The sequence below is a fragment of the Sitodiplosis mosellana genome, unplaced genomic scaffold (genome assembly GCF_009176505.1).
Source record: "Sitodiplosis mosellana isolate CC-2019 unplaced genomic scaffold, AAFC_SMos_1.0 Smas_scaffold_18, whole genome shotgun sequence".
Lineage (NCBI taxonomy): Eukaryota > Metazoa > Arthropoda > Insecta > Diptera > Cecidomyiidae > Sitodiplosis > Sitodiplosis mosellana.
In genome coordinates this window covers 1,160,417-1,183,269 of record NW_022595260.1, presented here as the reverse complement: position 1 = coordinate 1,183,269, position 22,853 = coordinate 1,160,417, and the positions used below count along the sequence as shown (strand labels likewise).

General features: G+C 35.9%; 5 protein-coding genes across 8 annotated transcripts; 2 read left to right on the top strand and 3 right to left on the bottom strand.

Annotated features, from left to right (window-relative positions):
• Positions 1-1,204: 1,204 nt before the first annotated feature.
• Positions 1,205-2,897, bottom strand: LOC129568422 (ras-related protein Rab-18A). The gene is made up of 4 exons (XM_055446253.1): positions 2,454-2,897; positions 2,224-2,333; positions 2,057-2,114; positions 1,205-1,944 (listed from the first exon to the last, which is right to left on the bottom strand). Exons 1-4 carry the CDS (start codon positions 2,522-2,524, stop codon positions 1,545-1,547), a joined length of 639 nt encoding a protein of 212 aa, XP_055302228.1. The 5' UTR covers positions 2,525-2,897; the 3' UTR covers positions 1,205-1,544.
• A 180-nt stretch (positions 2,898-3,077) lies between these two features.
• On the bottom strand, positions 3,078-9,053 carry LOC129568419 (plexin domain-containing protein 2). Of its 2 annotated transcripts, XM_055446247.1 has the most exons (8): positions 8,695-8,895; positions 6,480-7,126; positions 6,129-6,321; positions 5,741-5,956; positions 5,502-5,656; positions 4,954-5,397; positions 4,466-4,480; positions 3,078-4,307 (listed from the first exon to the last, which is right to left on the bottom strand). In XM_055446247.1, the coding sequence occupies exons 1-8, from the start codon at positions 8,777-8,779 to the stop codon at positions 4,239-4,241; spliced, it is 1,824 nt and encodes a 607-aa protein (XP_055302222.1). In that variant the 5' UTR covers positions 8,780-8,895; the 3' UTR covers positions 3,078-4,238. The 2 variants fall into 2 exon arrangements, with proteins under 2 accessions (XP_055302222.1, XP_055302223.1); XM_055446248.1 differs by lacking the exon at positions 4,466-4,480 and having other exon boundaries at positions 8,695-9,053.
• Positions 9,054-9,454: 401 nt separating this feature from the next.
• Positions 9,455-10,718, top strand: LOC129568423 (uncharacterized). 2 transcript variants are annotated; one of them, XM_055446255.1, is made up of 4 exons: positions 9,455-9,590; positions 9,676-9,747; positions 9,809-9,895; positions 9,973-10,718. In XM_055446255.1, exons 2-4 carry the CDS (start codon positions 9,691-9,693, stop codon positions 10,165-10,167), a joined length of 339 nt encoding a protein of 112 aa, XP_055302230.1. In that variant the 5' UTR covers positions 9,455-9,590; positions 9,676-9,690; the 3' UTR covers positions 10,168-10,718. The 2 variants fall into 2 exon arrangements, with proteins under 2 accessions (XP_055302230.1, XP_055302229.1); XM_055446254.1 differs by having other exon boundaries at positions 9,487-9,747.
• Positions 10,719-10,727: 9 nt separating this feature from the next.
• LOC129568420 (protein DDI1 homolog 2) lies at positions 10,728-14,136 on the bottom strand. 2 transcript variants are annotated; one of them, XM_055446250.1, is made up of 6 exons: positions 13,591-14,136; positions 12,931-13,406; positions 12,670-12,866; positions 12,209-12,585; positions 11,730-12,106; positions 10,728-11,673 (listed from the first exon to the last, which is right to left on the bottom strand). In XM_055446250.1, exons 2-6 carry the CDS (start codon positions 13,223-13,225, stop codon positions 11,441-11,443), a joined length of 1,479 nt encoding a protein of 492 aa, XP_055302225.1. In that variant the 5' UTR covers positions 13,226-13,406; positions 13,591-14,136; the 3' UTR covers positions 10,728-11,440. The 2 variants fall into 2 exon arrangements, with proteins under 2 accessions (XP_055302225.1, XP_055302224.1); XM_055446249.1 differs by having other exon boundaries at positions 12,931-13,768.
• Positions 14,047-17,707, top strand: LOC129568421 (CCR4-NOT transcription complex subunit 9). Its single transcript, XM_055446251.1, has 7 exons — positions 14,047-14,933; positions 15,118-15,354; positions 15,539-15,919; positions 16,096-16,290; positions 16,376-16,467; positions 16,551-16,725; positions 16,828-17,707. The coding sequence occupies exons 2-6, from the start codon at positions 15,295-15,297 to the stop codon at positions 16,720-16,722; spliced, it is 900 nt and encodes a 299-aa protein (XP_055302226.1). The 5' UTR covers positions 14,047-14,933; positions 15,118-15,294; the 3' UTR covers positions 16,723-16,725; positions 16,828-17,707.
• Positions 17,708-22,853: the final 5,146 nt, after the last annotated feature.

Here is a 22,853-nt window from a genome sequence, read left to right as displayed (position 1 = left end):
GATTCTATCTAGTGTAAAACCAGTCTCCGAAAAAAGTGAGGACTAAAGAAAAAAAAAAAAAAAAGGTCCTCACTTTTTTAAATCGATTCTATCTAGTGTAAAACAGTCACAATTCCACAATGGGGGTCTAAACTTTTGCCAAACTTTTGTCAAAAAACAAGTGAAGACCTAAAAAAAAAAAAAAAAGTCCTCACTTTTGAAAATCGATTATATCTAGTGTCAAATTTTCCAAATCGCTGGGGGGGGGTCCACATTTTGGAATCCAAGAGGAGGGGTAAAACCGGAATACCCCCCCCCTTGCACACGTCTGCGGGTTAGTCGGGTAAGTCGGGAAAGTCCCAGAATGGGCCCCAAAATTCGTGGGGAATCGCTCCAAATTTGTGGGGAATCTGGGTAAATTGGTGGGGAATCACTGTAAACTGGGCTCAAAATTGGGTAAGTCGGCTGGGCAAAGGGACAAGTCGGTGGGGAAGTCGACAGGTAAGTCGGGGAGGGGAAGTCGTATGGGTTGACCCCAGTTACCTCGACCTTGGAATTATTTTCCCAAAATTTCCCAAATTCCCCACAAATTCGGTGAAATTCGCACCTACAATTCGTCCTACAATTGGACGATCCCACAATTAGATGGTCCCACAACTGTCATAGGATGTTTGCCACTTCGTTTCATTCTTCGATAGTTTTTCGCATATAAAATTATAATTGACAATCCTCGATAATACGATCGCGTCAACGAGGGTGGTTCTTGTAAAAAGTGGTCCTCCAAAAGTCACTCCGAAAACGATTTTTGACGTTGGTACACCCAATTCTATAAGATTGTCAATCTTCTCTGAAAATCTACTTTCAGGCGTATATTCGTCTGAAATCTAGGCGAAAAAACGGCTGGAATACAACTTACTGGGAAGAATATCGACTGAGAGCGTATACTAGCCGGAATTCCGTCTATATTAAGACGTAAATTTTAAACAGTGTTTGGTCGAAAATAAAAATGATGGCATGAACGATTTAAATCTCTTTAATCCCTAGAAGTACTCTGGTCATACAATGTACGAGTACATAGCGATCGTATTACAGTAAACTTGATTTTGATTAACGCACCCATAAATAAATCACGAACATGGTATCAGAGATATTCATCTTCAACACAATACGATCGAGATTCGCATCATTGTCTAATTGATATATTTTTTAATTCAAAGGCGATTGGAACGAACTCGAACCATTTTTATTTGCTTCTTTCATCCAACCAATATAATCTGAAGGTATTTAAATAAATTGCACATATATTGGCTTGAATGTGTTCATATACAATGGACCATCCATCAGAGCTAAGTGTCATTTGTTCATATACAAGGCAACATTTAATTTTCAAAAACTGTATTCCAATCATATATTTTAATATTATTATTATTCCATAGAAAATTTAAAAAATCATTTTAGATGTTAGCACAGTTTACAACTCCAGTTTTTCAATGGTTAAGCATCAAATACAAAAAATGTTTTTATAGAATAAACAAGTGATCAAACTACACTTTAAGCAGCGCTTATTAGGTTAAAGAACACGAAACTCCACTGCAATAAGAGGCTCCTTCGTGTGCATCATGGTCGCCGCCATTTAGGTTGAATCTCGATGCATCAGATTCTGCATGGTTATCCCATAAGTGTCCTGTTTCGAGGATTTTGCGAACAACTTCTTCGAATGTTTCTTTAACACCTTCATTGGTTTTGGCTGAGGTTTCAAGGAACAACGTCCTGTGCTTTTTGGCAAAACGAATCCCCTCATCGCGACTCACTTCTCTGTGCGTCTGATCCAATTTATTGCCAACAACCATTTTGATCATGTTTGGTTTTGTGCCATAAATTTCGAGTTCATTCAACCATGATTCCAACTTTTGAAATGTGCCTGCTTTCGATATATCGTATACTAAAATTGCACCTTGGGCATCACTGAAACAACAAACGAAAATACCATAACATACAACGTATTTACATGCAGAGCAGTAATCGAGGAAATTGATTGTTTGCGTAAATTCAATAAAAAAAAGTATATTTGTATTACCGATAATAGCTTGGTGTCAACGTGCGGAATCTTTCTTGACCAGCAGTATCCCAACAAGCTATATAATGACAAACAAATAATAGTAAATAGTAAAACGCATTAATTAAATAGGTTGTTCCACCATATACGTATTATAAATTAAATCGCACATAACAATGACTACAAACCCAACTTCACGTAATTGTCGTCGACATTTATGATTTTTGTTTTAAAATCAACCCCAATGGTCAAGCTCTGGTCAGGGTCGAATTCGTCATCCGTGAAACGTAGAAGTAAACTAAGTATGATGCATAAAATTAAATCCAACATTGATAAATTAAACAGTCAATTGATGAAATTCAAAAGTAAAGAGTGCACACAATTGTGAACAACATTAGTCCGCGAAAAAATCATTTACCTCGATTTGCCCACGTTACTTTCACCAATGATTAAAATTTTCAACGTGGTCAAAAGTTTTACATCATCCATTCTGAATGCAAAATATTTTCGTAATATTAATGACGTAAAATCAAAATATACAATCAATTGAGAACGATTCGGAGTTTTAAGGCTTTTCTCAACGATATTGATTTGTTTTATATGTTTCTCAGAATCTTGAACAATCCAACTACACTGAACGCACTGAATATCATCTGATTGAATAAATATTATGTTTCATATTCATCATTATCGACGATAAGAAAAATAAAACAAATTTTAGGAATACGCAATTTTTTTCCTCAATTCTTCTAATATTATGTATTTATGACTGGGCCTTTGTTTTCGTCGTCGTTGAACAGATCAGATGTTAAATTAAGGAATTTATCATCAAGTCAACTGAATTGTCACACAAACGCTCTGTCAAACGCGTTGTTCGCAGTAGAACAAAAAATTCCAATTTCAACTTTAACTTCCACAAGATGGCGTTCATGCTACGCAGTACTCGAACCGAATTCCATTTGTATCAATTTATTCAAAATTAACTTTACGTTCAAATAGTTTCCTCTCGAAACAAACTATGGTAAAAAGCAATCAAAAGTTCTTTTATTTTGTTTTCTACTTAACATTTTATTATTAACATAGTTTAAATAATACAAATTACAAAAATTTCACGTTGCGCAGTGCCCTGAAGTCCAAAATGTTTTACCTGTGAAGTGATCAAGTGAACGAAGCAAACCCAATCGTTGAGAGATAGATAGACAGATTTAGAGAGGGTGAGAGAGTCGATTAGTTATTCATGTCTTAATTAAAATGATAATATTTGGTAAGTTGACTGGTTCCTATTAATAATAAGATATATATTTCTCATAGGTCCCTTTTGAATCGCACACTCAATTTCAACTAGTTAGTGATTATCATCGATGAAAAAAAAATTATCAAATTTATCCTTAGTCACACTAACTCATCTCTGTCAGAATCATAAAAGCTTCCGCTGCTGAGAGTAATTTTTTCAAAAATAGCACAAAACAGAAAAAAAAACTTGTTTCAATTTGTAAAAGGACGAAATATTGGTAAATCAAAAAAAAATCGATGGCATAAGCCAAGTTTTTAATAAAAAAAATATCTTTTCAACGACTTCGACGGTCGGTTGCTTTCAATCCATTCCGAAAAATTGCACTTTTGCACAAAATGTGATAGTATTTTTTTTACATGGCTCTTTTATTTCCAAGCCATTTCCAATACATACAAAAACTTAAAACTCGAACTATTTTATAAATTTTTTTTACATAAATTGCCTGCTTAATTTTTCGTGATTCCTCAATTTGAAAGACAAACAAAAAATATCTGCTTTTATTTCATTTCGTAAAAAAAAATAAAAAAAATTGTCACTTTTGCGCACATTTCCGACAGTTTCTTTGGAATAAATAACAAATGATAATACAAAAAAAATAACACAATAATTTATTGCTGATACGGTAAAAGTCGCGTCTTTTCTTGTCATCGTAAAAAGTGTTGATGTTCTTATTGCGGCTGCTGCTCCTTTTGCCGCTGTTGCAAATGATGATTCAAAATTCGAAGAAGGGAAAAAGCAAATTCATTTGTTTTGTTTATCTAAATCGTAAAAAAATTAGTGTTTTTTACTGTGTGACTCTGTAGTTGCTGTCTTGTTTTTTGTTTTGTTTAGAAAATATTAGTGAGTGGTGGTGATTTTTTTTGTTCGTTAGAATCTTTTTTGTGCAGATTTTTACGATGATCTACGGCGTTACATATGAATCGTAGCTGCTGTGTAACGCGCTTCTCCCCTTCGCCATGACCATTGGCTTGGACGGTACTGTAATTATAATGCACGAAAATCGAAATTCAATAGATGAAATGACATAGTATACAAACGTTATGTTGATATGGCGATAGAAAATGTGAAAATGGACGTGGAAAATAGAACTTTCACTCAAACTCCAAACCTGCATCAAGAGACTGAAACTTTCTTACCTTTATATGCTTCAGCTGCATGAAATTTTAATGATAATTTGATTTAGAATTCCACGTAATTCAAACAAACGAACAATTGAATCGTTTAGAATAAAATCGAAGTCGTCTGCCGACGATTTTTCGGTCTATGCATCTCGTGATTATTTGGTTTTCAGGTTGGAGATTTTTGAAAGTTTTCTTCATGTAATTCGATGGTTTTCTCTAAAACACAACATTTTCCATACATACTTATCGATCAAAAATCTCTAACCGGCGAAGCACATGTCAGAGGATATCTTTGACGTTTATTATAAACGATACAATTTAGTTTCGGCTCGTAACAAATCGCGAACCAAAAATCACATTTGATTGTTGTGCAATCGCATAAAAACGATTAACATCAACGGAAATGTTGAAATGCCATAAATCAGGAGAACCATGATGGATCGAGCAGAGTTTTAAAACGAAAGCAATATTGCAAAATTGTTCCAAACGAATTATTCATGTACCTGTATTAGAAGCTGACCGCTCTTTGTGTGTGGGTTGCGATATGCATAGAACACCCACATGACAAGACTGGCAACCACGATGATTGGTAACAAAATGCCAAGTGCAAAACTGGCATGGTTGTGTTTGGGTTCATTGTTGTTGCTGCTGCTGATGTGTGGAGCTGCTTTCTTCACATCGGTTGATGTTCTGTTTTCATTTGCATCAGTGGCGGCGGAGGTGGCGGCGTTGCTCAAATTCTGTTGCTCGTTTTCTCGGTTCGTTGCCGATGACGATGGTGATGACGTCACCGTCTGCTGTGACGAGTAATTATTACCTTTGGTGCCAAGTGCTGGACATATTTTCGAATCTTTCAATTGCGATCGTTCGCAGCCACTTTGAATCCATTGTTGCCGTTTGCGGTCCGTTCCAGTCGAGCACCGATTCAAGCTCGGACACCACGTACACTGTAAGAAACACCGTACAAAATATTAAAATCCATCAATTCGGTCATTTTTGCACTCAGGCCAAAAAACAACCCGTCGATCAAACAACAACAAGAACAACTTACATTGAATGTTTCGAGTTTAGCGTCTAAGCAGCTGACACAATCTGTGTGTTCCAGGCAAGTGGGTAGCGCTTTTAGATAGATGACCGTGTCGTTTGCGATGTCTTGTCCGTTGAAATTGACCCGATGATATTCATAAATTGTTTTGCGACGAGCGACTGTAAGTACACAAAGTACACAGAAAAAAAGAGTCGAAAAAAATTAAAGGTAAACAAATTATTTTTCCAATCACAACTACGTACAATAAATGGTTTTATCGATGATGTAAGCATCGGATAGGCCAATTTTTACGGGATGCTTCTCATCTTTGATGTTTTCAATGGCAATCGGTATCTCTTTGTATGCAAATGTGATGTCACCGGTGTTGTGCAGGGTCACACTGAATGTAAATAATGGCGACTTTGATGGGGTTCCATCTTGCAATGGTACTTTTTCCCATATCACAGTGAATGCAGTTCCTGTTAAAATAAATTGCGGCGGTTTGCACACACATGCACGAGCACAGGCAGTATACAAACACATACATAATGCGAAAAAAAGAAATACGCAATGAATACGCGCGCTGTTAATTCAGTTATTGAAAATGAGAAAGCACAACAGTGCTTATCGAGAATTCATGAGTTATTTTACCATTATCGCTGTACTTCACCGTTGATACGTTAGACATGCTCGTATCAAAGTTTGCCATAAGTGGTGCGATATACTGCGTAGCTGCGAGCCATGAGTGCACATATTCTCCAGTGTAGAGGAATCCACCGGTGGCCACAGTGACATTGCGAACCATATGTCCGTAAAATGGAAAATCGAATTTCAATTGCACCGTCTGCGAAATTAAAAAAAAGAAAATATAAATGAGATCCATCAATTGATTTAACGGTCAATTGAACAGTCATTAAAAATAAACTGTTGCGTTGCACACCCGTGGTGCTGAGCAGCAGCAGCAGCAAATATGGTTGGTTGTTTGGCTTGGTTTCAACTTACAATGGCTCTTCGATGTGATTTAGATAGAATGCTGCTGATTATGTAATCCTTTTTCGCGGACCAATATTCATCAGATTTGTTCTTATTTACCACCATGGTGCTGTTGTAGTATTGGAAATAATCGACTTTCTTGGTCGAGTTCGTTAGTTCATCGGTAATTGTTTTATTGATTGCCTCTTCCGGCTCATCAATACTGCCAATTAACTTTTCAATATCATCGGAGTCGGTTGCCTCGGTATCGATTGCCTTTGTAGTCGACGTTGACGACTGTTGTACAGTGCCCAGACTTTTGTTCATCATTGGACCTTTGTTATCTGAAGCTGTTCCTGCAGCTGCTGTCAACACTGATGCCGGTTCAGATGCCATTTTCGTATCATTTGGATAGTATTTCCGTTGGCCGGCCCCATCTACACCGAGCAAATGTTGTTGCGTGCTCTGTGGCGTTGGGGTTTCAGTTTTCGTCTTATCAGAGGTCGTCAAAGAAGTTGGTGTTGACGTCAATGATGCCACCGCCGACGACGAACTACTAGTTACAGGCAATGCAGGCGAGTCTGTATCGCGTTTCACACGAAATGATCGGAATTCCACATTAGCTAAGTGTTTTTGACTATCCGAATTTTCTATGCTGTATTGGTATCGTTGGTCTCCTACGTCAAAAAGAAATTGAAATAAAATTTTTATGATATTGGAAATACTTTTTTTCGTTAAAAAAAAATCCGGTAAGAGGAGCTCAAATGCAACTTTCAAGAGATAGTAGATGGAGTAGACAATAGTTATTGTATGCGGTTTATTTTTATAATATTTGTCCGAATTCCAGCGGAATGATGATATCACCATTATATCTTCTTTTTTTGTTGTTGTTTGCTCGTCAAACAAATCGTTACCAAAAACATAAATACGTCGATAAAAACACATTTGCGGACGATAAATTATATGAAATAACTGACACAGATGTTGATTGTTGCTAGTCCATTTTCACATCGTTTTGCGGTTGTGTCAAATAGTATCGTGCGTGTACGCACTATACCGTCAAAATGGATTGTTGTGACGATGACGACGACAAGCATAACGAAGAGCTAATATTAAGTGGTCTTAATCACTATTTTCATGCTGGTGCTGTCGCTACACCAAAGCCAATTTAATTAAATTATGTCATGTTCTTAAAGACGACATGGAACGTTGATGAACACCTAATCAGAACATATGTAAAAAAAATTGACCGTTTGCAGTATAGACTACCATCACCGCCACCACCGAATAGGGCCGTAAGTCAAGATAGGGAAAACGAAGCAACTATAAAAATTTTTGTTACGTAGTGTCACACTGTGATTATAATTGTTGAGGTGGTGCTCGAAAATTGTGAAACTTGAATTTGTTTAATCTTTTTAAAGTGATTCAGAAAAATAGCAGAAACCAACAAAATAAACAAAATGGAAGAAGAAACGACGGGAACATTATCGATGGGCGACGACACTCAACAGATAACCAGATGTTATTGAAGTGATCTTGGAAACAGTTGGGTTTTTTTCTCCTAATTATAAACGGTAGTGAAATTCCCATATTCAGCGAAATTTCCTAAAATGTGCTGATTCATACACATAACAAATTTGAATATATAGCCAATTAACGCATTGACGAAGACGAAGTTTTTTGCGACGTCAACTTTTATATTGTGGTTCAAGTCTAAACGTTCGATGAAATTGTCATTTCTTTTTCCTTCAATTCTTTTATGTGTGTCAAATGTAGTCCGTTCACTTTGGTGTTCGTAACTAGCGCGTAAATTGGTTGCCAATGATCAATAACGAGGTAGTTCTTTTTATTCTATTGAAGGCAACGCGCAATCAACATTAATTTGCAAAGAAATGAATTCGCTGAGTGAGTGGAATTCATTGAATATTTAATACACGGGATATGCACATGCACACAATTTCTCAATATTTACATATTCTCTGCTTAACTTCAATTCAAATCAAAACACTTGCAGTATATCAGATATATATGTATATATAGTTTTTTTGTCGTTATTGTTGTTGTTGTTGCTGTTGCTGCTGCTGTTGCTGCTCCTGTTTTTTATTGCGTTTTGTTCGTTGCGAACAAGATTTTATTATTGCTTGCGTCACAAAGATACGAACAGTGGTTCGAATGGAAAACGATTCGCTGATGATTAATGTTGGAATGGTTTCGATAAAATTCGATAGAATTTAAATTTACTTACTATTGATTTCATTTGATTGGGTAAATTCTACAAAAATTAAACAAAATACGCAGAATTTGATGAAAACACAATATACGTTCGCCATCTTTCTTAAACACTACTTTACGAATGACTGTTGAAATACGTCTTATGATTCGCTTTCCTACATTTACATGTCATTCGCTGTGTGTTTGAGTACACACATCATCCGTATATAGTAGACACAATTTATTTTGAACTTTGACAGATGAATCCAATTGGATTCTTCGTATAGTGGCCACAACAAATTCATACGTTGCCATATGTCCCTATGCATATGTATGCATTCGAATGTTAGTATGTGTGTGCATACATCGCTCAACATTTATATGTATTGAATTCGCCGAAGTCGTATTCCACGTTTGTCGCATTGTTTTTCTGCTCAATTTGTTGGTTGCTGTTGTCCATTACGAACACATGCCCAATTTCTTGGGAAAATTTCTAGGAAATCATAATTGATTGCAAAACGTAATGGACACAAAATGTAAATCGACAAACGAAAAAGGAGTTTACTAGCCACTTTGCATATTTTCTGCACGTTACTGCAGAATTTAGATAAATTTTCAATGCTTTCAGAACTAACAAATATCCCCGCATCTCTCCGCATAATGCATATACAATATTTTCTACTCATTTAATCGAAACGTCAGTTCAACATTTTTAACTCAAAGTTCGTGTTTTTCATTCCAATATTCAACCGAGTGTGTGAACGGAGTGAAAAAGTCGTCACACATAAGTTTGACATAAACACACGAAAGGACAATAAATTATTTTCGCGAAAGGCGCTTGAAAAATCAAAGCAATTTTTTTTCTTTAGATTTTTTAAATAAATTCAACCATATTCGTGATTATGAGTGCTGAAGCTATGTGCTGAAAATGTAATTGAAATTAATGGCAATTTGCCCAAATGTAAACAAATCGAAATTAAATAAGTTGTAATTATTATTGGAATTGCGCATAAAGACATCCCTTAGCATAATGACACCCGTCAATGATCTCACACCATTTGGAATGTTTTTACTTGGAGAGGAACCGGTAAGAAGTATCCTATCATAGAACATATGAAATATTATGTCATATTAATATACGTTCGCAGACTATTGAGGATTTCATACTTTTGATCGGAACAATTGTGGCTTTCATTGCGTTTGTTTTGTGGTGCTGTTTCCCAATCCACCCAAAAGTAAGAGACAAACACTATAGTGTTAAATATATATATTTAAAAGAAGAATCAAACAAAAAAACTTTCAAATTTTGCAGGAAGGTCTTGGTCACCAATCATTCTCATGCAAATCACTGCATGTTTTGAAATCATCATCATCATCACATCAGAAGTATGCTGAAGACAATCACAATGAGCAGCATGATGGCTCTAAATACGGCCACAATGCCGAAATGAATCCCATTTATCACTGTTGCAGCGGCAGCAGCAACAGCAACAGCAACAATAACTGAGTGAAAATAAGAGCGGGTGAATAGTGAATAGACGTTCACCCGACAAAAATAAATCTTGTAGATAAAACGCAAACATTCTTCTAGTCAGGTTTGGTGGAACGGTGAATGAAGATATATGCAATCGACTGAAAGACTAAAATGGAATTATACGGAATGGTTTCAACAAAAACAACAACATATTCATCATATGAAGCTCGTTTGGAGTGAATTTTGCCCCAGAAAAAAAACGTTGCTTCTTTCCGACTGAATATTATTTTTATTATTTGACTTCACATCATTTTTAGTTTGAGTGTAAATAAAATTCTAACATTGCATTTCAATTGAACATAATATTTTGTAATTTGTATTATAAATAATACTCACACTTGAACTCACCGTTCACAAATCACATTTTCAACAACAGTTTCTGTGCTACTCTCTGGTCAAGTAGATGTAAATGTAAGAATTTTAAACGAGAATTAAGTGTTACATTTTACATGAAATTTGCTGTAAAACTATTTTTTTCTCTCACTTAAATTGAACTAATAATTGAAAGATCTAAAAAAATCAAACTTCAAATGTTTCATAATGATTCAACTGGTTTTCATTTTATTTCAAGAAAAGTATTCTCTCCTTTATTAAAATGGAACACGGCAGAATCCAAAGTGTGTTGAAGAAGACATCCCATTTTTGTTCTCTTTATAATTTAATCTGAATGGCTTATTACACTGTTTAATTTTTTTTCTTCATAAAAATAGACTGCAAGCTCTTTGATGAAGTTGTTAAATGCATCATGGCGATCGATAGATAGATAGTCGCACAGAATTGCATCATCAAGTTGTATTGAAAAAATAGTTTCCCGATCGTTAATTTTTTTTTTTTGATTTCGATTACATCGGCAAAAATTGCTCAAAATTAGGCTAGTAGTAGAAAATAAATTTTCAAAATTCTATTCTTCTGTATTAAAATGGATAAATCACTCCAAATTATTATTATTGGTGCGATTTTTCTTTTTCCACATCTGTTTTGTGAATTGTTGCTGCTAATGCGAGTGGAGGTAGAAAAGTTCTGGTGTTTTTTTTCTCAATTGCTGTGCTCTTCGAGCTTTTGCCCGGGTGTTATTTCTTATATTTAATGTAAAAAGTCTTCTTAGAACGATATCTTTTTTGTTCCATTTTGGACCATGTTTGTTTTATGTTTAGCTAATTCCACCCAATGAAAAATGTTGAAACTTTGATGTATTTTCCTAACACACACACATAAGATCAAATCAGACCCACTAGTCCGTTTTTTTTCATTGGAACTTTAGTGATTTAGCAAACAGAGCCGCCAGAGCCTGCGTCTTATTACCGTTGGCAGTTCGCAGCTCGGCAATCGCTCTGTCCCGAGGGAAACCATTCTTCACGATTTCGGCGACATCAGACTCGTTGAACTTATCAGTCGGCAATATCGATTCTTGACCCAATGCCGATGCGGATGAAGACGATGATGAAGTTCCTGCACCCAATGACCCAGCCAATCCACTCGCTAAAAGTCCAAGTCTCATTAATTTTTTGTTCGTAATTTGTATGTCCAAAACTAACCTTGATCTTGTTTACTTCTTTCGATCGCCTTCTGTATTTCGGCTGCTTCAAGTGCATCAGTGGTTGATTTCATTTCGTCGGCAACAAGTCTAGTACCTTCTTCACCGCTCAATGTGAGACGGCTATGCGTTGGCAATTCATTTTCCGGCAAGAATTTCGTTTCTGTGCCTGTGGTCCCAATTCGGAGAAAATTTTGTTGCAAATCAATTGTGCACTGGTGCCGCTTCAGCATGTCTAAACCCAGCAACATATCCATTGTCTGATCTTCAAGCACCGAAAAACTTGTGAGGAGAAAAACGTTTTCGATTTCCACTTGAGCGACATGCACTCGTCCAATAATCTTTTGAACACCAACACCCTTGGCAATTCCAGACCATCTAGCATTTGTACATAAAAGAGGGTAGAAGTTTGTCTTGTTTTAATAGATGGTTCTTGATTTTATTCAGGACATGCCTGAACGAACGACATAGTGAATATACCTAGTGTCAACCAAACGCATAACATTGCAGCGTTCAGCACAGGAAGAGCTCATTATCGTTGCTTGGGCTCCTGAATCAACGAACGCTTTTACCGGCACACCGTTTACCTTACAGTTGATGTACAACATAACAACTGTGCCAAACGTTTCTGGATTGTATTCCATCGCAGCTTCCATATTGGCTTCGATGTTTTTCTGTCGAATTTCTTCGGCTATCAAGCGTTGTGCCTCATGATCGAATGGATCGGCTTCCATCATTCGCCGACGTTGTTGTGCACGTTCGTATCGTGCTTGTATCTGTTGCCGAAGAACGGTCGAAAATGTTTCCAAATTGCCAGACAACAATGCATCGGCCAATGTTGGATTGTTTTGTTTGAGCTGAGGATAAAGAGCAGAATATACACATTCAACAATCCATTTCATTTAATCTTAAACAAAATTTCAAATTAAAATAATGTTTACCAGTGCCAATTGATCTGGATTTTTGAAAAATGCCTCGCGAACCATGGCAGGGTCATCGTTCATGCCAATCGAAATGGGACTTTGCAATGCGCCACCGTTTCCGCTGCCCTGCAAACTACTGCTAAGACTACCACTGCCGCTGCCGCTGCCACCATTGCTTGGGACGCGAATCGCACTAAAATCTAGGCCTGCCAATGCTACAAAGCAACACACGTATTGAAACAACAACAACAATAACAAAATTGCATGATAAATACTTACGATTATTTGTATTGGAATTGCTTCTGTTGCTGCTTCTGTTTACCGCTGCTGATGATAATAAACTGGCGGCTTGCATCGCATGCTGCAGCAAAACCACATCACCATCACCGACGCCATGATCCTTTAGCGATTTTTTGTCGTCCAATAATGGCTGACCTTTGAACGTGATCACGATTTCTGTTGACGGGAAACCCGATTCAACCTCACAAAAAGCCTTGAAATTCTCCAATTCCAACTCCTCCGACACATCCAATTCGAACACATAATCGGTAACCGTAGTCACAGTTATTTTCATGATTATTCGTTTATTGACAAACAAACAAAAAAAGTTCAAATTCAAATACGAATTTTCCCCAGAATTTCACAATAGTTTTTTTTTCACTGCAATTTGCTGCTCGATCTATTTCGTGTTTATAAATGAATGCTCTCTGCACGCTTTTTCGGCTGAGGTGCTTGTGTGCACGCCAATGATGACTCTTCAAAAATTGGAATCGTAAATATGTATGAAAATGCGAACGAAATAAAGTCTTTTGTTTATCGGACACTTTTCACGTTCATCAATGCATGTTAACGCAAGGGAGGAAATTGTCAAAAAAAAACTAGCTCGCAATGCCGCAATTTGTCAAAACCGAATATGAGATACGAATTGTGAAAAAATACCTTTCGTATGTTGAATATTACGGTTAAATTGAAGGAATTAAGGGTTTGAGCCGGAATTTTCCAAATGGAATTGGCTTCAACACACGAAGCAACAGCACACAAAATGTTACCACGGCCGCAAATCGTCGAACGTCAAACTTGTTTGTTGTTATATATAAATGAATTGGACGAATATGCAAAAAATGGTTTTGGAATATTCGCAATTCGCCCCAGCCAGATGGCGTGTTCGACCGTTTGTATTATTTTTGTTATTAACTCATTTATTAATCGATTTAGAATGAAGTATTAGCATCTTTATTTGCTAATTTTATGACAGAAAAAACTGAATTGGTATATGGTACATCTATATTGGAAATAGTTTTGCATAAATATGCAAATTCAAATCAACGTGTGAAATGAACACAAACGGCGCAACACTGACTGAATCGTACGTAAATGGGCGAAAATGGCAACACTTTTGCGAAACGAATATACGTATACGTACGACTCTGTTCGCACTGATCCAGGAAAAATATATAGTCTGTGGTACGTAGTGTGTATATAAATTTTAAGAAGCATCAAAATAAAATTTACTTTCTATCGATATATCATAGTAAAAATATCACAATTATTTTCATCAAGAAAACGTGTTCAATCGAAGCGATAGTGAGTGTTTTATCGGGAGTTTGAATTATTAAGACCAAAAGAAGAAATTCATGCGAAATTGTGTCAATTATGTCACTGCAACCATAAAAAACATAACCATAGAAAAGAGGAACAGAGAAACAAGTCTGGAGACTACGTGAGAACCTCGAAAAAAAAACTTCTCAAACTAATTTTATTGTTGACCTGTGTTTAGAACTTGATTCGTCGATTTTCATCGAAAAACAAAGTGTTTGGAAACCCATTGGAAAAATTGCTAAATATTTTCGATTGCGAACAGAAAGTGTGCATACGTGAGAAGTGGAGAAAAAAAATAACTTCAACATAAGTGAGGACTGAACACACAAAGTTGTATATAAATACTCACTATACGATATACGACGACTAATTTCGACGCAATAAGATATTTTTTTTTGCTTTCGTCAATTTTCCATACGCTTGTTGTGACTTTTATTTTTAATTTTCTGTGAAGCCTTAGTTAATTTTGTGGTAAAAAAAGTTTTTATGTTCATAAATTGATTTTTGTTGAAAATTGCGAATAAAGAAGTAATAATTGAAAGAAAAAGTTCAAGTATCTCCCCATCTCACACACTCTCTCAGCGAATATTTGTGTTCACAATATAAATAATATAGATATATAGTACAAAAACCAAGGAAAGCCACGACAAACTAACTTATATGTTAAATAAGTGGAATATCAGGTGAATGCACGACTGAAAGGTCATTTGTTTTATTCAACTGCACTTTTCAATGCAATTGCATGTCAAATACACTCAAACACACATTTTGAAATATTGATAGATATGCGCTCGAGCTCGCATACATTCTGTTCAATTCGTAATTTAATAACAGTATTGAAACAACATTTTCTCCTTCTATTAACAGTATTCAATAAAGTGCTTTTGTGTGCACAAAAATCGAGTGTCTAAACCAGATCATATTTTAAAGTGGAACCATTTGCTGCGGCCAAGTCAAGACCAAGTTGCAAAAGAGACATTTCGCCACCAACAAAAATATTTTCATTTTACACAGAAGAGTATCGAACAGTGAATTTATGTCAGCATGAGCTCTGATCCTAGTCCAGCTACATTGCAGCATTCTTCAACTACGGAAACGGAAAAGGTGACTTTTTCTGCATAATCTAGGCATTTCTCGGTTATTCAATCTTTTGTTGTTGTTCTTGTTAATTTCACTACACTCAAACCATAAGCATTTCGGAAGAAGTAAATAGAGATAAATAACAAAGATCCTTGAGCTCTTGATAAGAAATTCATTACGCGATTATTCTGCTGATTTCTTTTCGCAGGTATTTCAATGGATCAACGAATTGTCGAATCCAGATACGCGCGAAACGGCTTTGATGGAGTTGAGCAAGAAACGTGAAAGTGTTCCAGATCTGGCGCCAATGCTATGGCATAGCTTTGGCACAATCGTTGCATTGCTTCAGGAGATCATCAACATCTATCCATCAATAAATCCGCCCACACTCACTGCCCATCAATCCAATCGTGTGTGTAATGCCTTGGCCCTGCTGCAGTGCGTTGCATCGCACCCAGAAACGCGATCCGTTTTCCTAAATGCTCAAATTCCATTATTTTTATATCCATTTTTGAATACAACATCAAAAACGCGACCATTCGAATACTTACGGCTCACTAGTCTCGGTGTCATAGGCGCTCTTGTGAAGGTAATTTTTGCCATTTATAATTACAAGCATTAATCGTCACCAATAATACGCTACAAAAACTGATTTTCGCCCTTGCTGCTCTTTGATCTAAATTTAAATTTTCTTCATCATCAAACACATTTGCCATTATTTGAAGTATGATCATTAACGGCTTGGTTTATTCTTCAAATTTTCAGACTGACGAAGAAGAAGTGATCACATTTTTGCTGAGCACCGAAATTATTCCATTATGCTTGCGGATCATGGAGTCCGGTTCAGAGTTGAGCAAAACCGTGGCGACATTCATTTTGCAGAAGATCTTGTTGGACGAAAAAGGCCTGTCATACATTTGCCAAACGTTTGAACGTTTCTCACATGTTGCAATCATTTTGGTGAGTTTTTTTTTTATTTTGTTTCGTACTCAAAAGTTTTTTCCTCATCTTCTAATATTTGATTTGAATTTCAACTGATTTTCAGGGCAAGATGGTTATTCATTTGGCCAAAGAACCATCTGTTAGACTGCTTAAGCATGTAGTTCGTTGTTATTTGCGTTTGTCGGATAACCAACGGTTTGTATTTTGAGACTTTCAATTTGAGAGTTTATCCTTCTATTCGAAATTTGAACCATTTAAACTTTTTTTTCAACCAACAGAGCTTGTGAAGCCCTGCAGCAATGTTTGCCCGATCAACTTCGTGATTCAACTTTTGCCGCATGCTTGCAAGAGGATAAGTCAACAAAGCACTGGCTGTCATTATTGATTAAAAATGTGGATACTTATTCGATTAATCCACGACAAGTTGGCATATCGCCATTGGCCTCATAAAAAGTAAGTGTTTAAAACTGTCAGAAAATCAACATTTGCCACACAATTTAAGCAGTATGCACAACTTGACCTAATAACCGATTTCTCTGTGTCTCACTCCTTCAGCTCTCTCTCTCTATCTCTGCCGATTTTCTATCATAAACGAAATTCTATGTGTGGTCCAGAAACTCCACTGCAGCAGCAATTAGAATATTATTATCACGGAACCATGTTAAACAAATTTAAAGAGATTTTAAGAACAAAAAACACACATTTGCATTAAACAAACAAACTTACAATAATTCAAAGAACACAACAACAACAACAGAAAACACCAGTGGCATTACAAATTAGATGGCTTTGAATAATGTTTACTATTTGAGACTGCATCAGAATGAAGAGAATGTTACAAAAAAAGAGTAAGAAAACACTAGATACATGGTACCTAAATTTTGAAATTGAATTTGAAGTTGTACTGGTTTATATTATTCGTGATTTCATTCGGCCGAATGTTGTCAACCAATCATATTTTATCTCAAATCAAAATTGAACAAAGATAGAAAATGTAATGAATCGAAATCGAAATGCTAATAGGAAGGAAAACAAAATATTAGATTCCACACAAATTCTTAATCATAAATTAATTAAAAACAAAAACCTAGCGTGAAAATGGATCAAGATTGCTCTGCGATGTAATTACTAAATTTTACTAAAGAAAACAAAACTTAAATTGTTTATTTTACGTTTTAAAATAAGCAAAAATCAGAAGAAAAAAAATAAACAACAAAAAACAATGTTGGAAATGTTCTTATTAGCACTTAAAAATTTAATGTAATATTTAATCGATGTGGATGATACATGTAAATTAGCCGTTAAGCTTATTACAACAATTTCCGTACATTTTTGTAAATTAATAGAATTATTTTAGAAACTAACAAAACATATTTTATATTGAGGAATTATCGACAACATTTGTTTCAATTAAAGAAAATTCATAAAAATCAAAGTTTTTCGGGAATTTTTACTTTTCCTTTGTCACTCTTTATATTATCAAGTTCACAATTTTTGTTCACATGGACAGATTGACTCACAGAACGAATGGCGTACAACGAGTGTCCGTTGGAATAATTTGTGTCGCCTCATGGAATCATTTTCACACGTTTTCTAACGTTTAACGAAGGAAAAATGAAAAGCAGTTTCAGCTCGAGTATCGTTTCAAGTTTTTTTTTTCATTCTTTTCTTTAGATTTCGATCATTTTTTTGTTTGAACCCAGCAAATATACAAAACTTATTAAAATGCTTTTGAAATTCCATAATGCTGCTCGTATTATATAGCCATGAATAATTCGGTTTTTTTCTGCTTTCTGGCAATATTCTGGACCACCAAAGCCTCATCCTCAGACATGACAAAAGAAATTCCGCCGTACAGAGTACGAACAATGCATTGTCGTCTACGGTCGCTTTGTGGGTAACAGTTTTGGGCATTGTGAAAAAGCCACAGAGAGTATTCGATGGCACGTTTGAACAGAACAGACGTCTGAATTCTCAACAGCCACGAAACAAGTTCTCTTCACGCATCTATTATAGTTTTGATTAACATCCCATTCTTTTGCAATGCGATGTGTTTGAACAAACGTCTGGAACATCGATATTTTCTGCACCTATTTCGCGCCAAGAAACTGAAATCCGTTGGAAATTGATGAAAAAAATTAAAAAGCACACACTCTGAAAAATGGCGTGAAAAAGAATATATATCTCGCTAAGTAGTAGTATCGAGGATGGGAAATCATGATGACTAGGCATTACAATGATTGCTTAACCACTCCAGCGTCGTCAAGATCTAAGACAGAAAAAAATTACAATTTGCTCATTCGTTGAGAATTTCCATGCTTTCTCAACCGAACGGGTGGCCCTTTTCACGGACCGAATCTACATAGATCCATTTTGCAAATCAAATTCGAATTCGATTCGGATACTCCGAGCTGTTTCTGTAAATCCAAAAATGTATTGGTTGCCATTTAAATTGTTGAAGATTTAACCGAATCGAATAACGGCTGTCATAAATTAAAACGAACTCCTGGTTTAACCTTGGCTGAAATGGTTATAATGCTATGTAGTATGCAAAAAAAGAAAATCCAGTTAAAAGTATCCTTCTTGCCGTCATCGTAGTCGTCTAAAAAATGGTAACCGAATTTATCTCTCAATACAATCCTCGTCTTTCAACGGAAAATGGAAATCAGCAGATAAATTCTTTAATGACCTTTTGAACTGAGTTCCATTATTTATTTGGCGGGCCGGCTGTGTGCGTCCATTTCTTTACAGTCCAAAAAATCGGCTTTTTAAAAAGCCATTCAATTCACTTAATAATTAAAACGAGAACCAAACTCTTTTATTCGATCGTTACATTGTGTATTCAATGTTTTTTTGCTCGGTTCACACACTCGAATACACTCCTCATTCTTATACCCACAGTTTTTTTTTCTCTCTCACACATTTCACTGAAAAGATCCCTCAAATTTTTGGCTCTGTACAAACTGCGGCTTAAACAAGATCAGCGACAATTGCGAATTTACACAAATAATACGTTACAGACTCAATCATTTGTATTGAATACGACGACGGTCAGTCGATAGGCACGCATATACGCACACATTATTTCTAAAAAAAAATCTTTACTCGCGTTCTCATTTTAATAATAACTTAAAGAAAACGTGTTTTATCAGACCATAAGACATTTCCCTTTTATTTTGTGAGAAAATAGAATGAGCAAAAAACGAATCGAAGTAATTTTCATTTTCTTACCGTGTGCCACGTTTGATGGGGAGAAACGGACACTTTTTGTTTTATTGTACTTTAAGAATGTGTGATCAATCGCTCATCTTCATCTTCAGTCTTCAACAGTTGTCGTTGCATCCATTCCCATCGGTTGTCGTGGCATTGTGTAAATAGCCATGTAAATAGCATGTGCCAACAACAACAACAACAACAATAATAATGAGCTACTAATCGTCCGGTGGGCTGAACATTTGATCGAACCAGGTTTCATTGTTATGCATCCAATGTAAGTGCGTTGATATAATGCGTACGCAAAAAAATGCACCACTTGAAAATTAACAGTTGTGCGCACGAGAACGCATTTTGTATGCAATGCAAGCAACAACACACGTTCTAGCCTGAATCAAAAAGCAGTTCGTTGCCAGTGTGTGAGATGTGCATATATTATTGCGAATTTACCCTTTCTATGCACTTCCACTGCACATAATATATGAATGCGACGTGGCACATGCACAAATGCATATGATTTACGCGTGGTCTATTGGATGGTCACATATGAAAGAGGGGAGAAATAGCTCGAATCAAATTGCATATTAATTAAAGCATAGTTATCAAATAATCTAGATGGAATAGCGAATAAATGCTTCTTCATATGGAAAATGGCCACGGAAAAGCCAATAGCTGAACATCTTCTTTATATGGCTGTGAAAGTACAAATGCTGATTGGACAAGCCGCAAACGACTTTTTTGATATATGAACAAAAACAGGTAAGTAAGGATTAGTTCCTCAAGCAAATAAAATGGCATGTTTGCATTGAATTGAAAAAAAAAATGATGAGAAGAATGATATATTGAATATTATTATGTAGTTGCATTCTAAACTCATTGGAATTACCGCATTGTTTCATCTCGAAAAGTCATAAATTATGCATTTTCATTTGAAACGCTGTGAAAGTGTCATCATAACAAAATATCTACTATATCCTGATAATTTCTGTGAACGAAACTCGGGACACATTGGCAATGAAAATATTTTAGGATTCGTTCTGCGTTGCTCAATTTTAACGTTTCCTCTTAAAGCTGAACATTATAAGGCGTTTCATGCGTTAAATGTTTCTTGCAATATAATAAGCACCCGAAACTGAATTGTTTACCCTCTTCAAGAATCGAACGAAACATATTTTTTTTTCCTGGCGGAACGAAACTACTTCGTGTAATTCTCATGCAGTCGCTGCGAGCCCCCTGCGTAAAACAATGCTTGCAAAAAACGCATTTGAATATTTGTGCTTCCCTTTTTCCACACGGCAGAAGGACGTAAAATCCTTTGTACAATATGATAATATTGAATTGAATATCGAGGAGATTCGCACTGGTTTCGATTTCCTGTTTCATCGCGTATACAACGAAAAGAACAGAAAAAATTGTGGTAAAGTGCTGAGCTATGTTTTACTTTTGTGAAGAAGTAACATTGTAATCAATGAGACAACAATTCAAAGGTCAAAAATCAAGCGTTTTCTATCTACTTTATATTCAAGCATAAACCAAGATCAATCTTTTTACAACGAATTTTTGCTCTCGAAAATGCCACACCGGAATGAACGGTTTACATAAAGTAGAATCATAAAAATAGGATATAGCAGACCCTATTCAATTGTGTGAATAAAGTAACTTTCATTGTGTGGAAAAATTCAAGAAATTGAGAATATGACGATGTGCCGTACTTTTGGATATTTGCAATTTCGACGGCATGGCCAAAAAGTGATCATCGCATCAAATATTGTTTGCGATAATCTATTTGAAATTTACGTTCTAATCTAAGCCCGGATGACATCATTTAATCCAAAATTTGGTTGGACCTATTCGCAAAACGTCGTGTCAAAAACAATGAACATCAACAATATATCGAGTGAGTGGCGAACGCCATAAAACGCTAGCGATGCGCTGCGATTTTGATTGAAATAAATGGACTTATAAATAATTTACGAAAAAATATTGAAATTAAATCCACAAAACCCGCTTACATATGCAAATCAAGCCGATGCTTAAAATCAAAGTGTGCGACAGTAAACGAAGTACTAGAACAATGAAATGAGAAGAAAAAAACGCTTGGAAATACTTAAGCGCTATTCAAAAGCGATAGTAAATTTGGAATGCGAGGCGTGAAAGAGACAAACGCACGCGTATTAAATGGGTGAACGAGACATTGATCATAGACGTGAATAGGAGGTTCGCAAGGCAAAGCCGATAAGATATGCGTGGGACCGACTATCCACACTGAAGCGGCTGTCGAATTTATTTCACGTTATATTTGATATACATATATTCAAGCTGCTCCACAAATCAAAATCAATACGATCGACAAATATTCGTTCGAAATGACCATTGCTTCAAATTAGGATAAATAAAATGATATTTTCTAAATTGATGACTATAGTCATATATGAGTTCATTTTTAAAATAGAATTTGCATAGAAAATGTCGCACCGGAAATGGATTTTTTGTTTAAAAAAAATATTAGAATTGATATGATTACGTACGGCAACTCAGCTATATTTTCTAAATAAAATAAAACATAAAAAATTACAATGTAGTGATCGAGCCTTGTCGAGTTTTTTGAACCGACTCCTGCCTTCGAATCATTCATTATCGCAACCGACAATCCTGATATCGACAAAATTCTAAATAATCAGAGCAATTTAAATGTATCAGACGAATAAACAGAATGTACGTCGATTCGATGCGAACAGATGCATTTGAAAGTGTGACAACACACCGAGCGAATGCAATTTAGGAATCGAAACAACGTGATTGTGATTTCGTTGTTGTTGTTATTGTAGTTGCTGGAACTCAATTTGACGGCGTACACATATGTATCTGCTATCTAGTCTGTGCATGTGATACGATATTGTTCAGTAGATCGGTACGTCATCGAAATTGTCATTACAAACTCAAACACCAATATATAGACTCCAACCGCGAGTCGCAAGAGACCGAACGAACGAGAAAGGGAGTAAAAGAGCGTGAGTTTTGTAGCAAGAATTGGCATTGTGTCGGAGACCGAATACACATCGGCAAGCCAAATATACACATATTTGTGTCGATTATATGTTCCATCCACATGCAGTGAGTTTGGTGTATGTGCGAACGTAAACAAAACGTTTCTCCGATTAAATGATGGTGCTGCAAAGCTATTGAACACAACACACAATCGATACGCACACCGAACGGCAATCTACACACAAATGTTTATTTCTGTTGTTCGGTTAATTCGTATCGTTAAAATGTAAATGTAGCCGTTTGTATTTCTGTTGTGTTTTCTTTTCTGTATGCGCGATGATATAGTGAATACGATAAGCGAACGCCAGGCCACGGGAAGA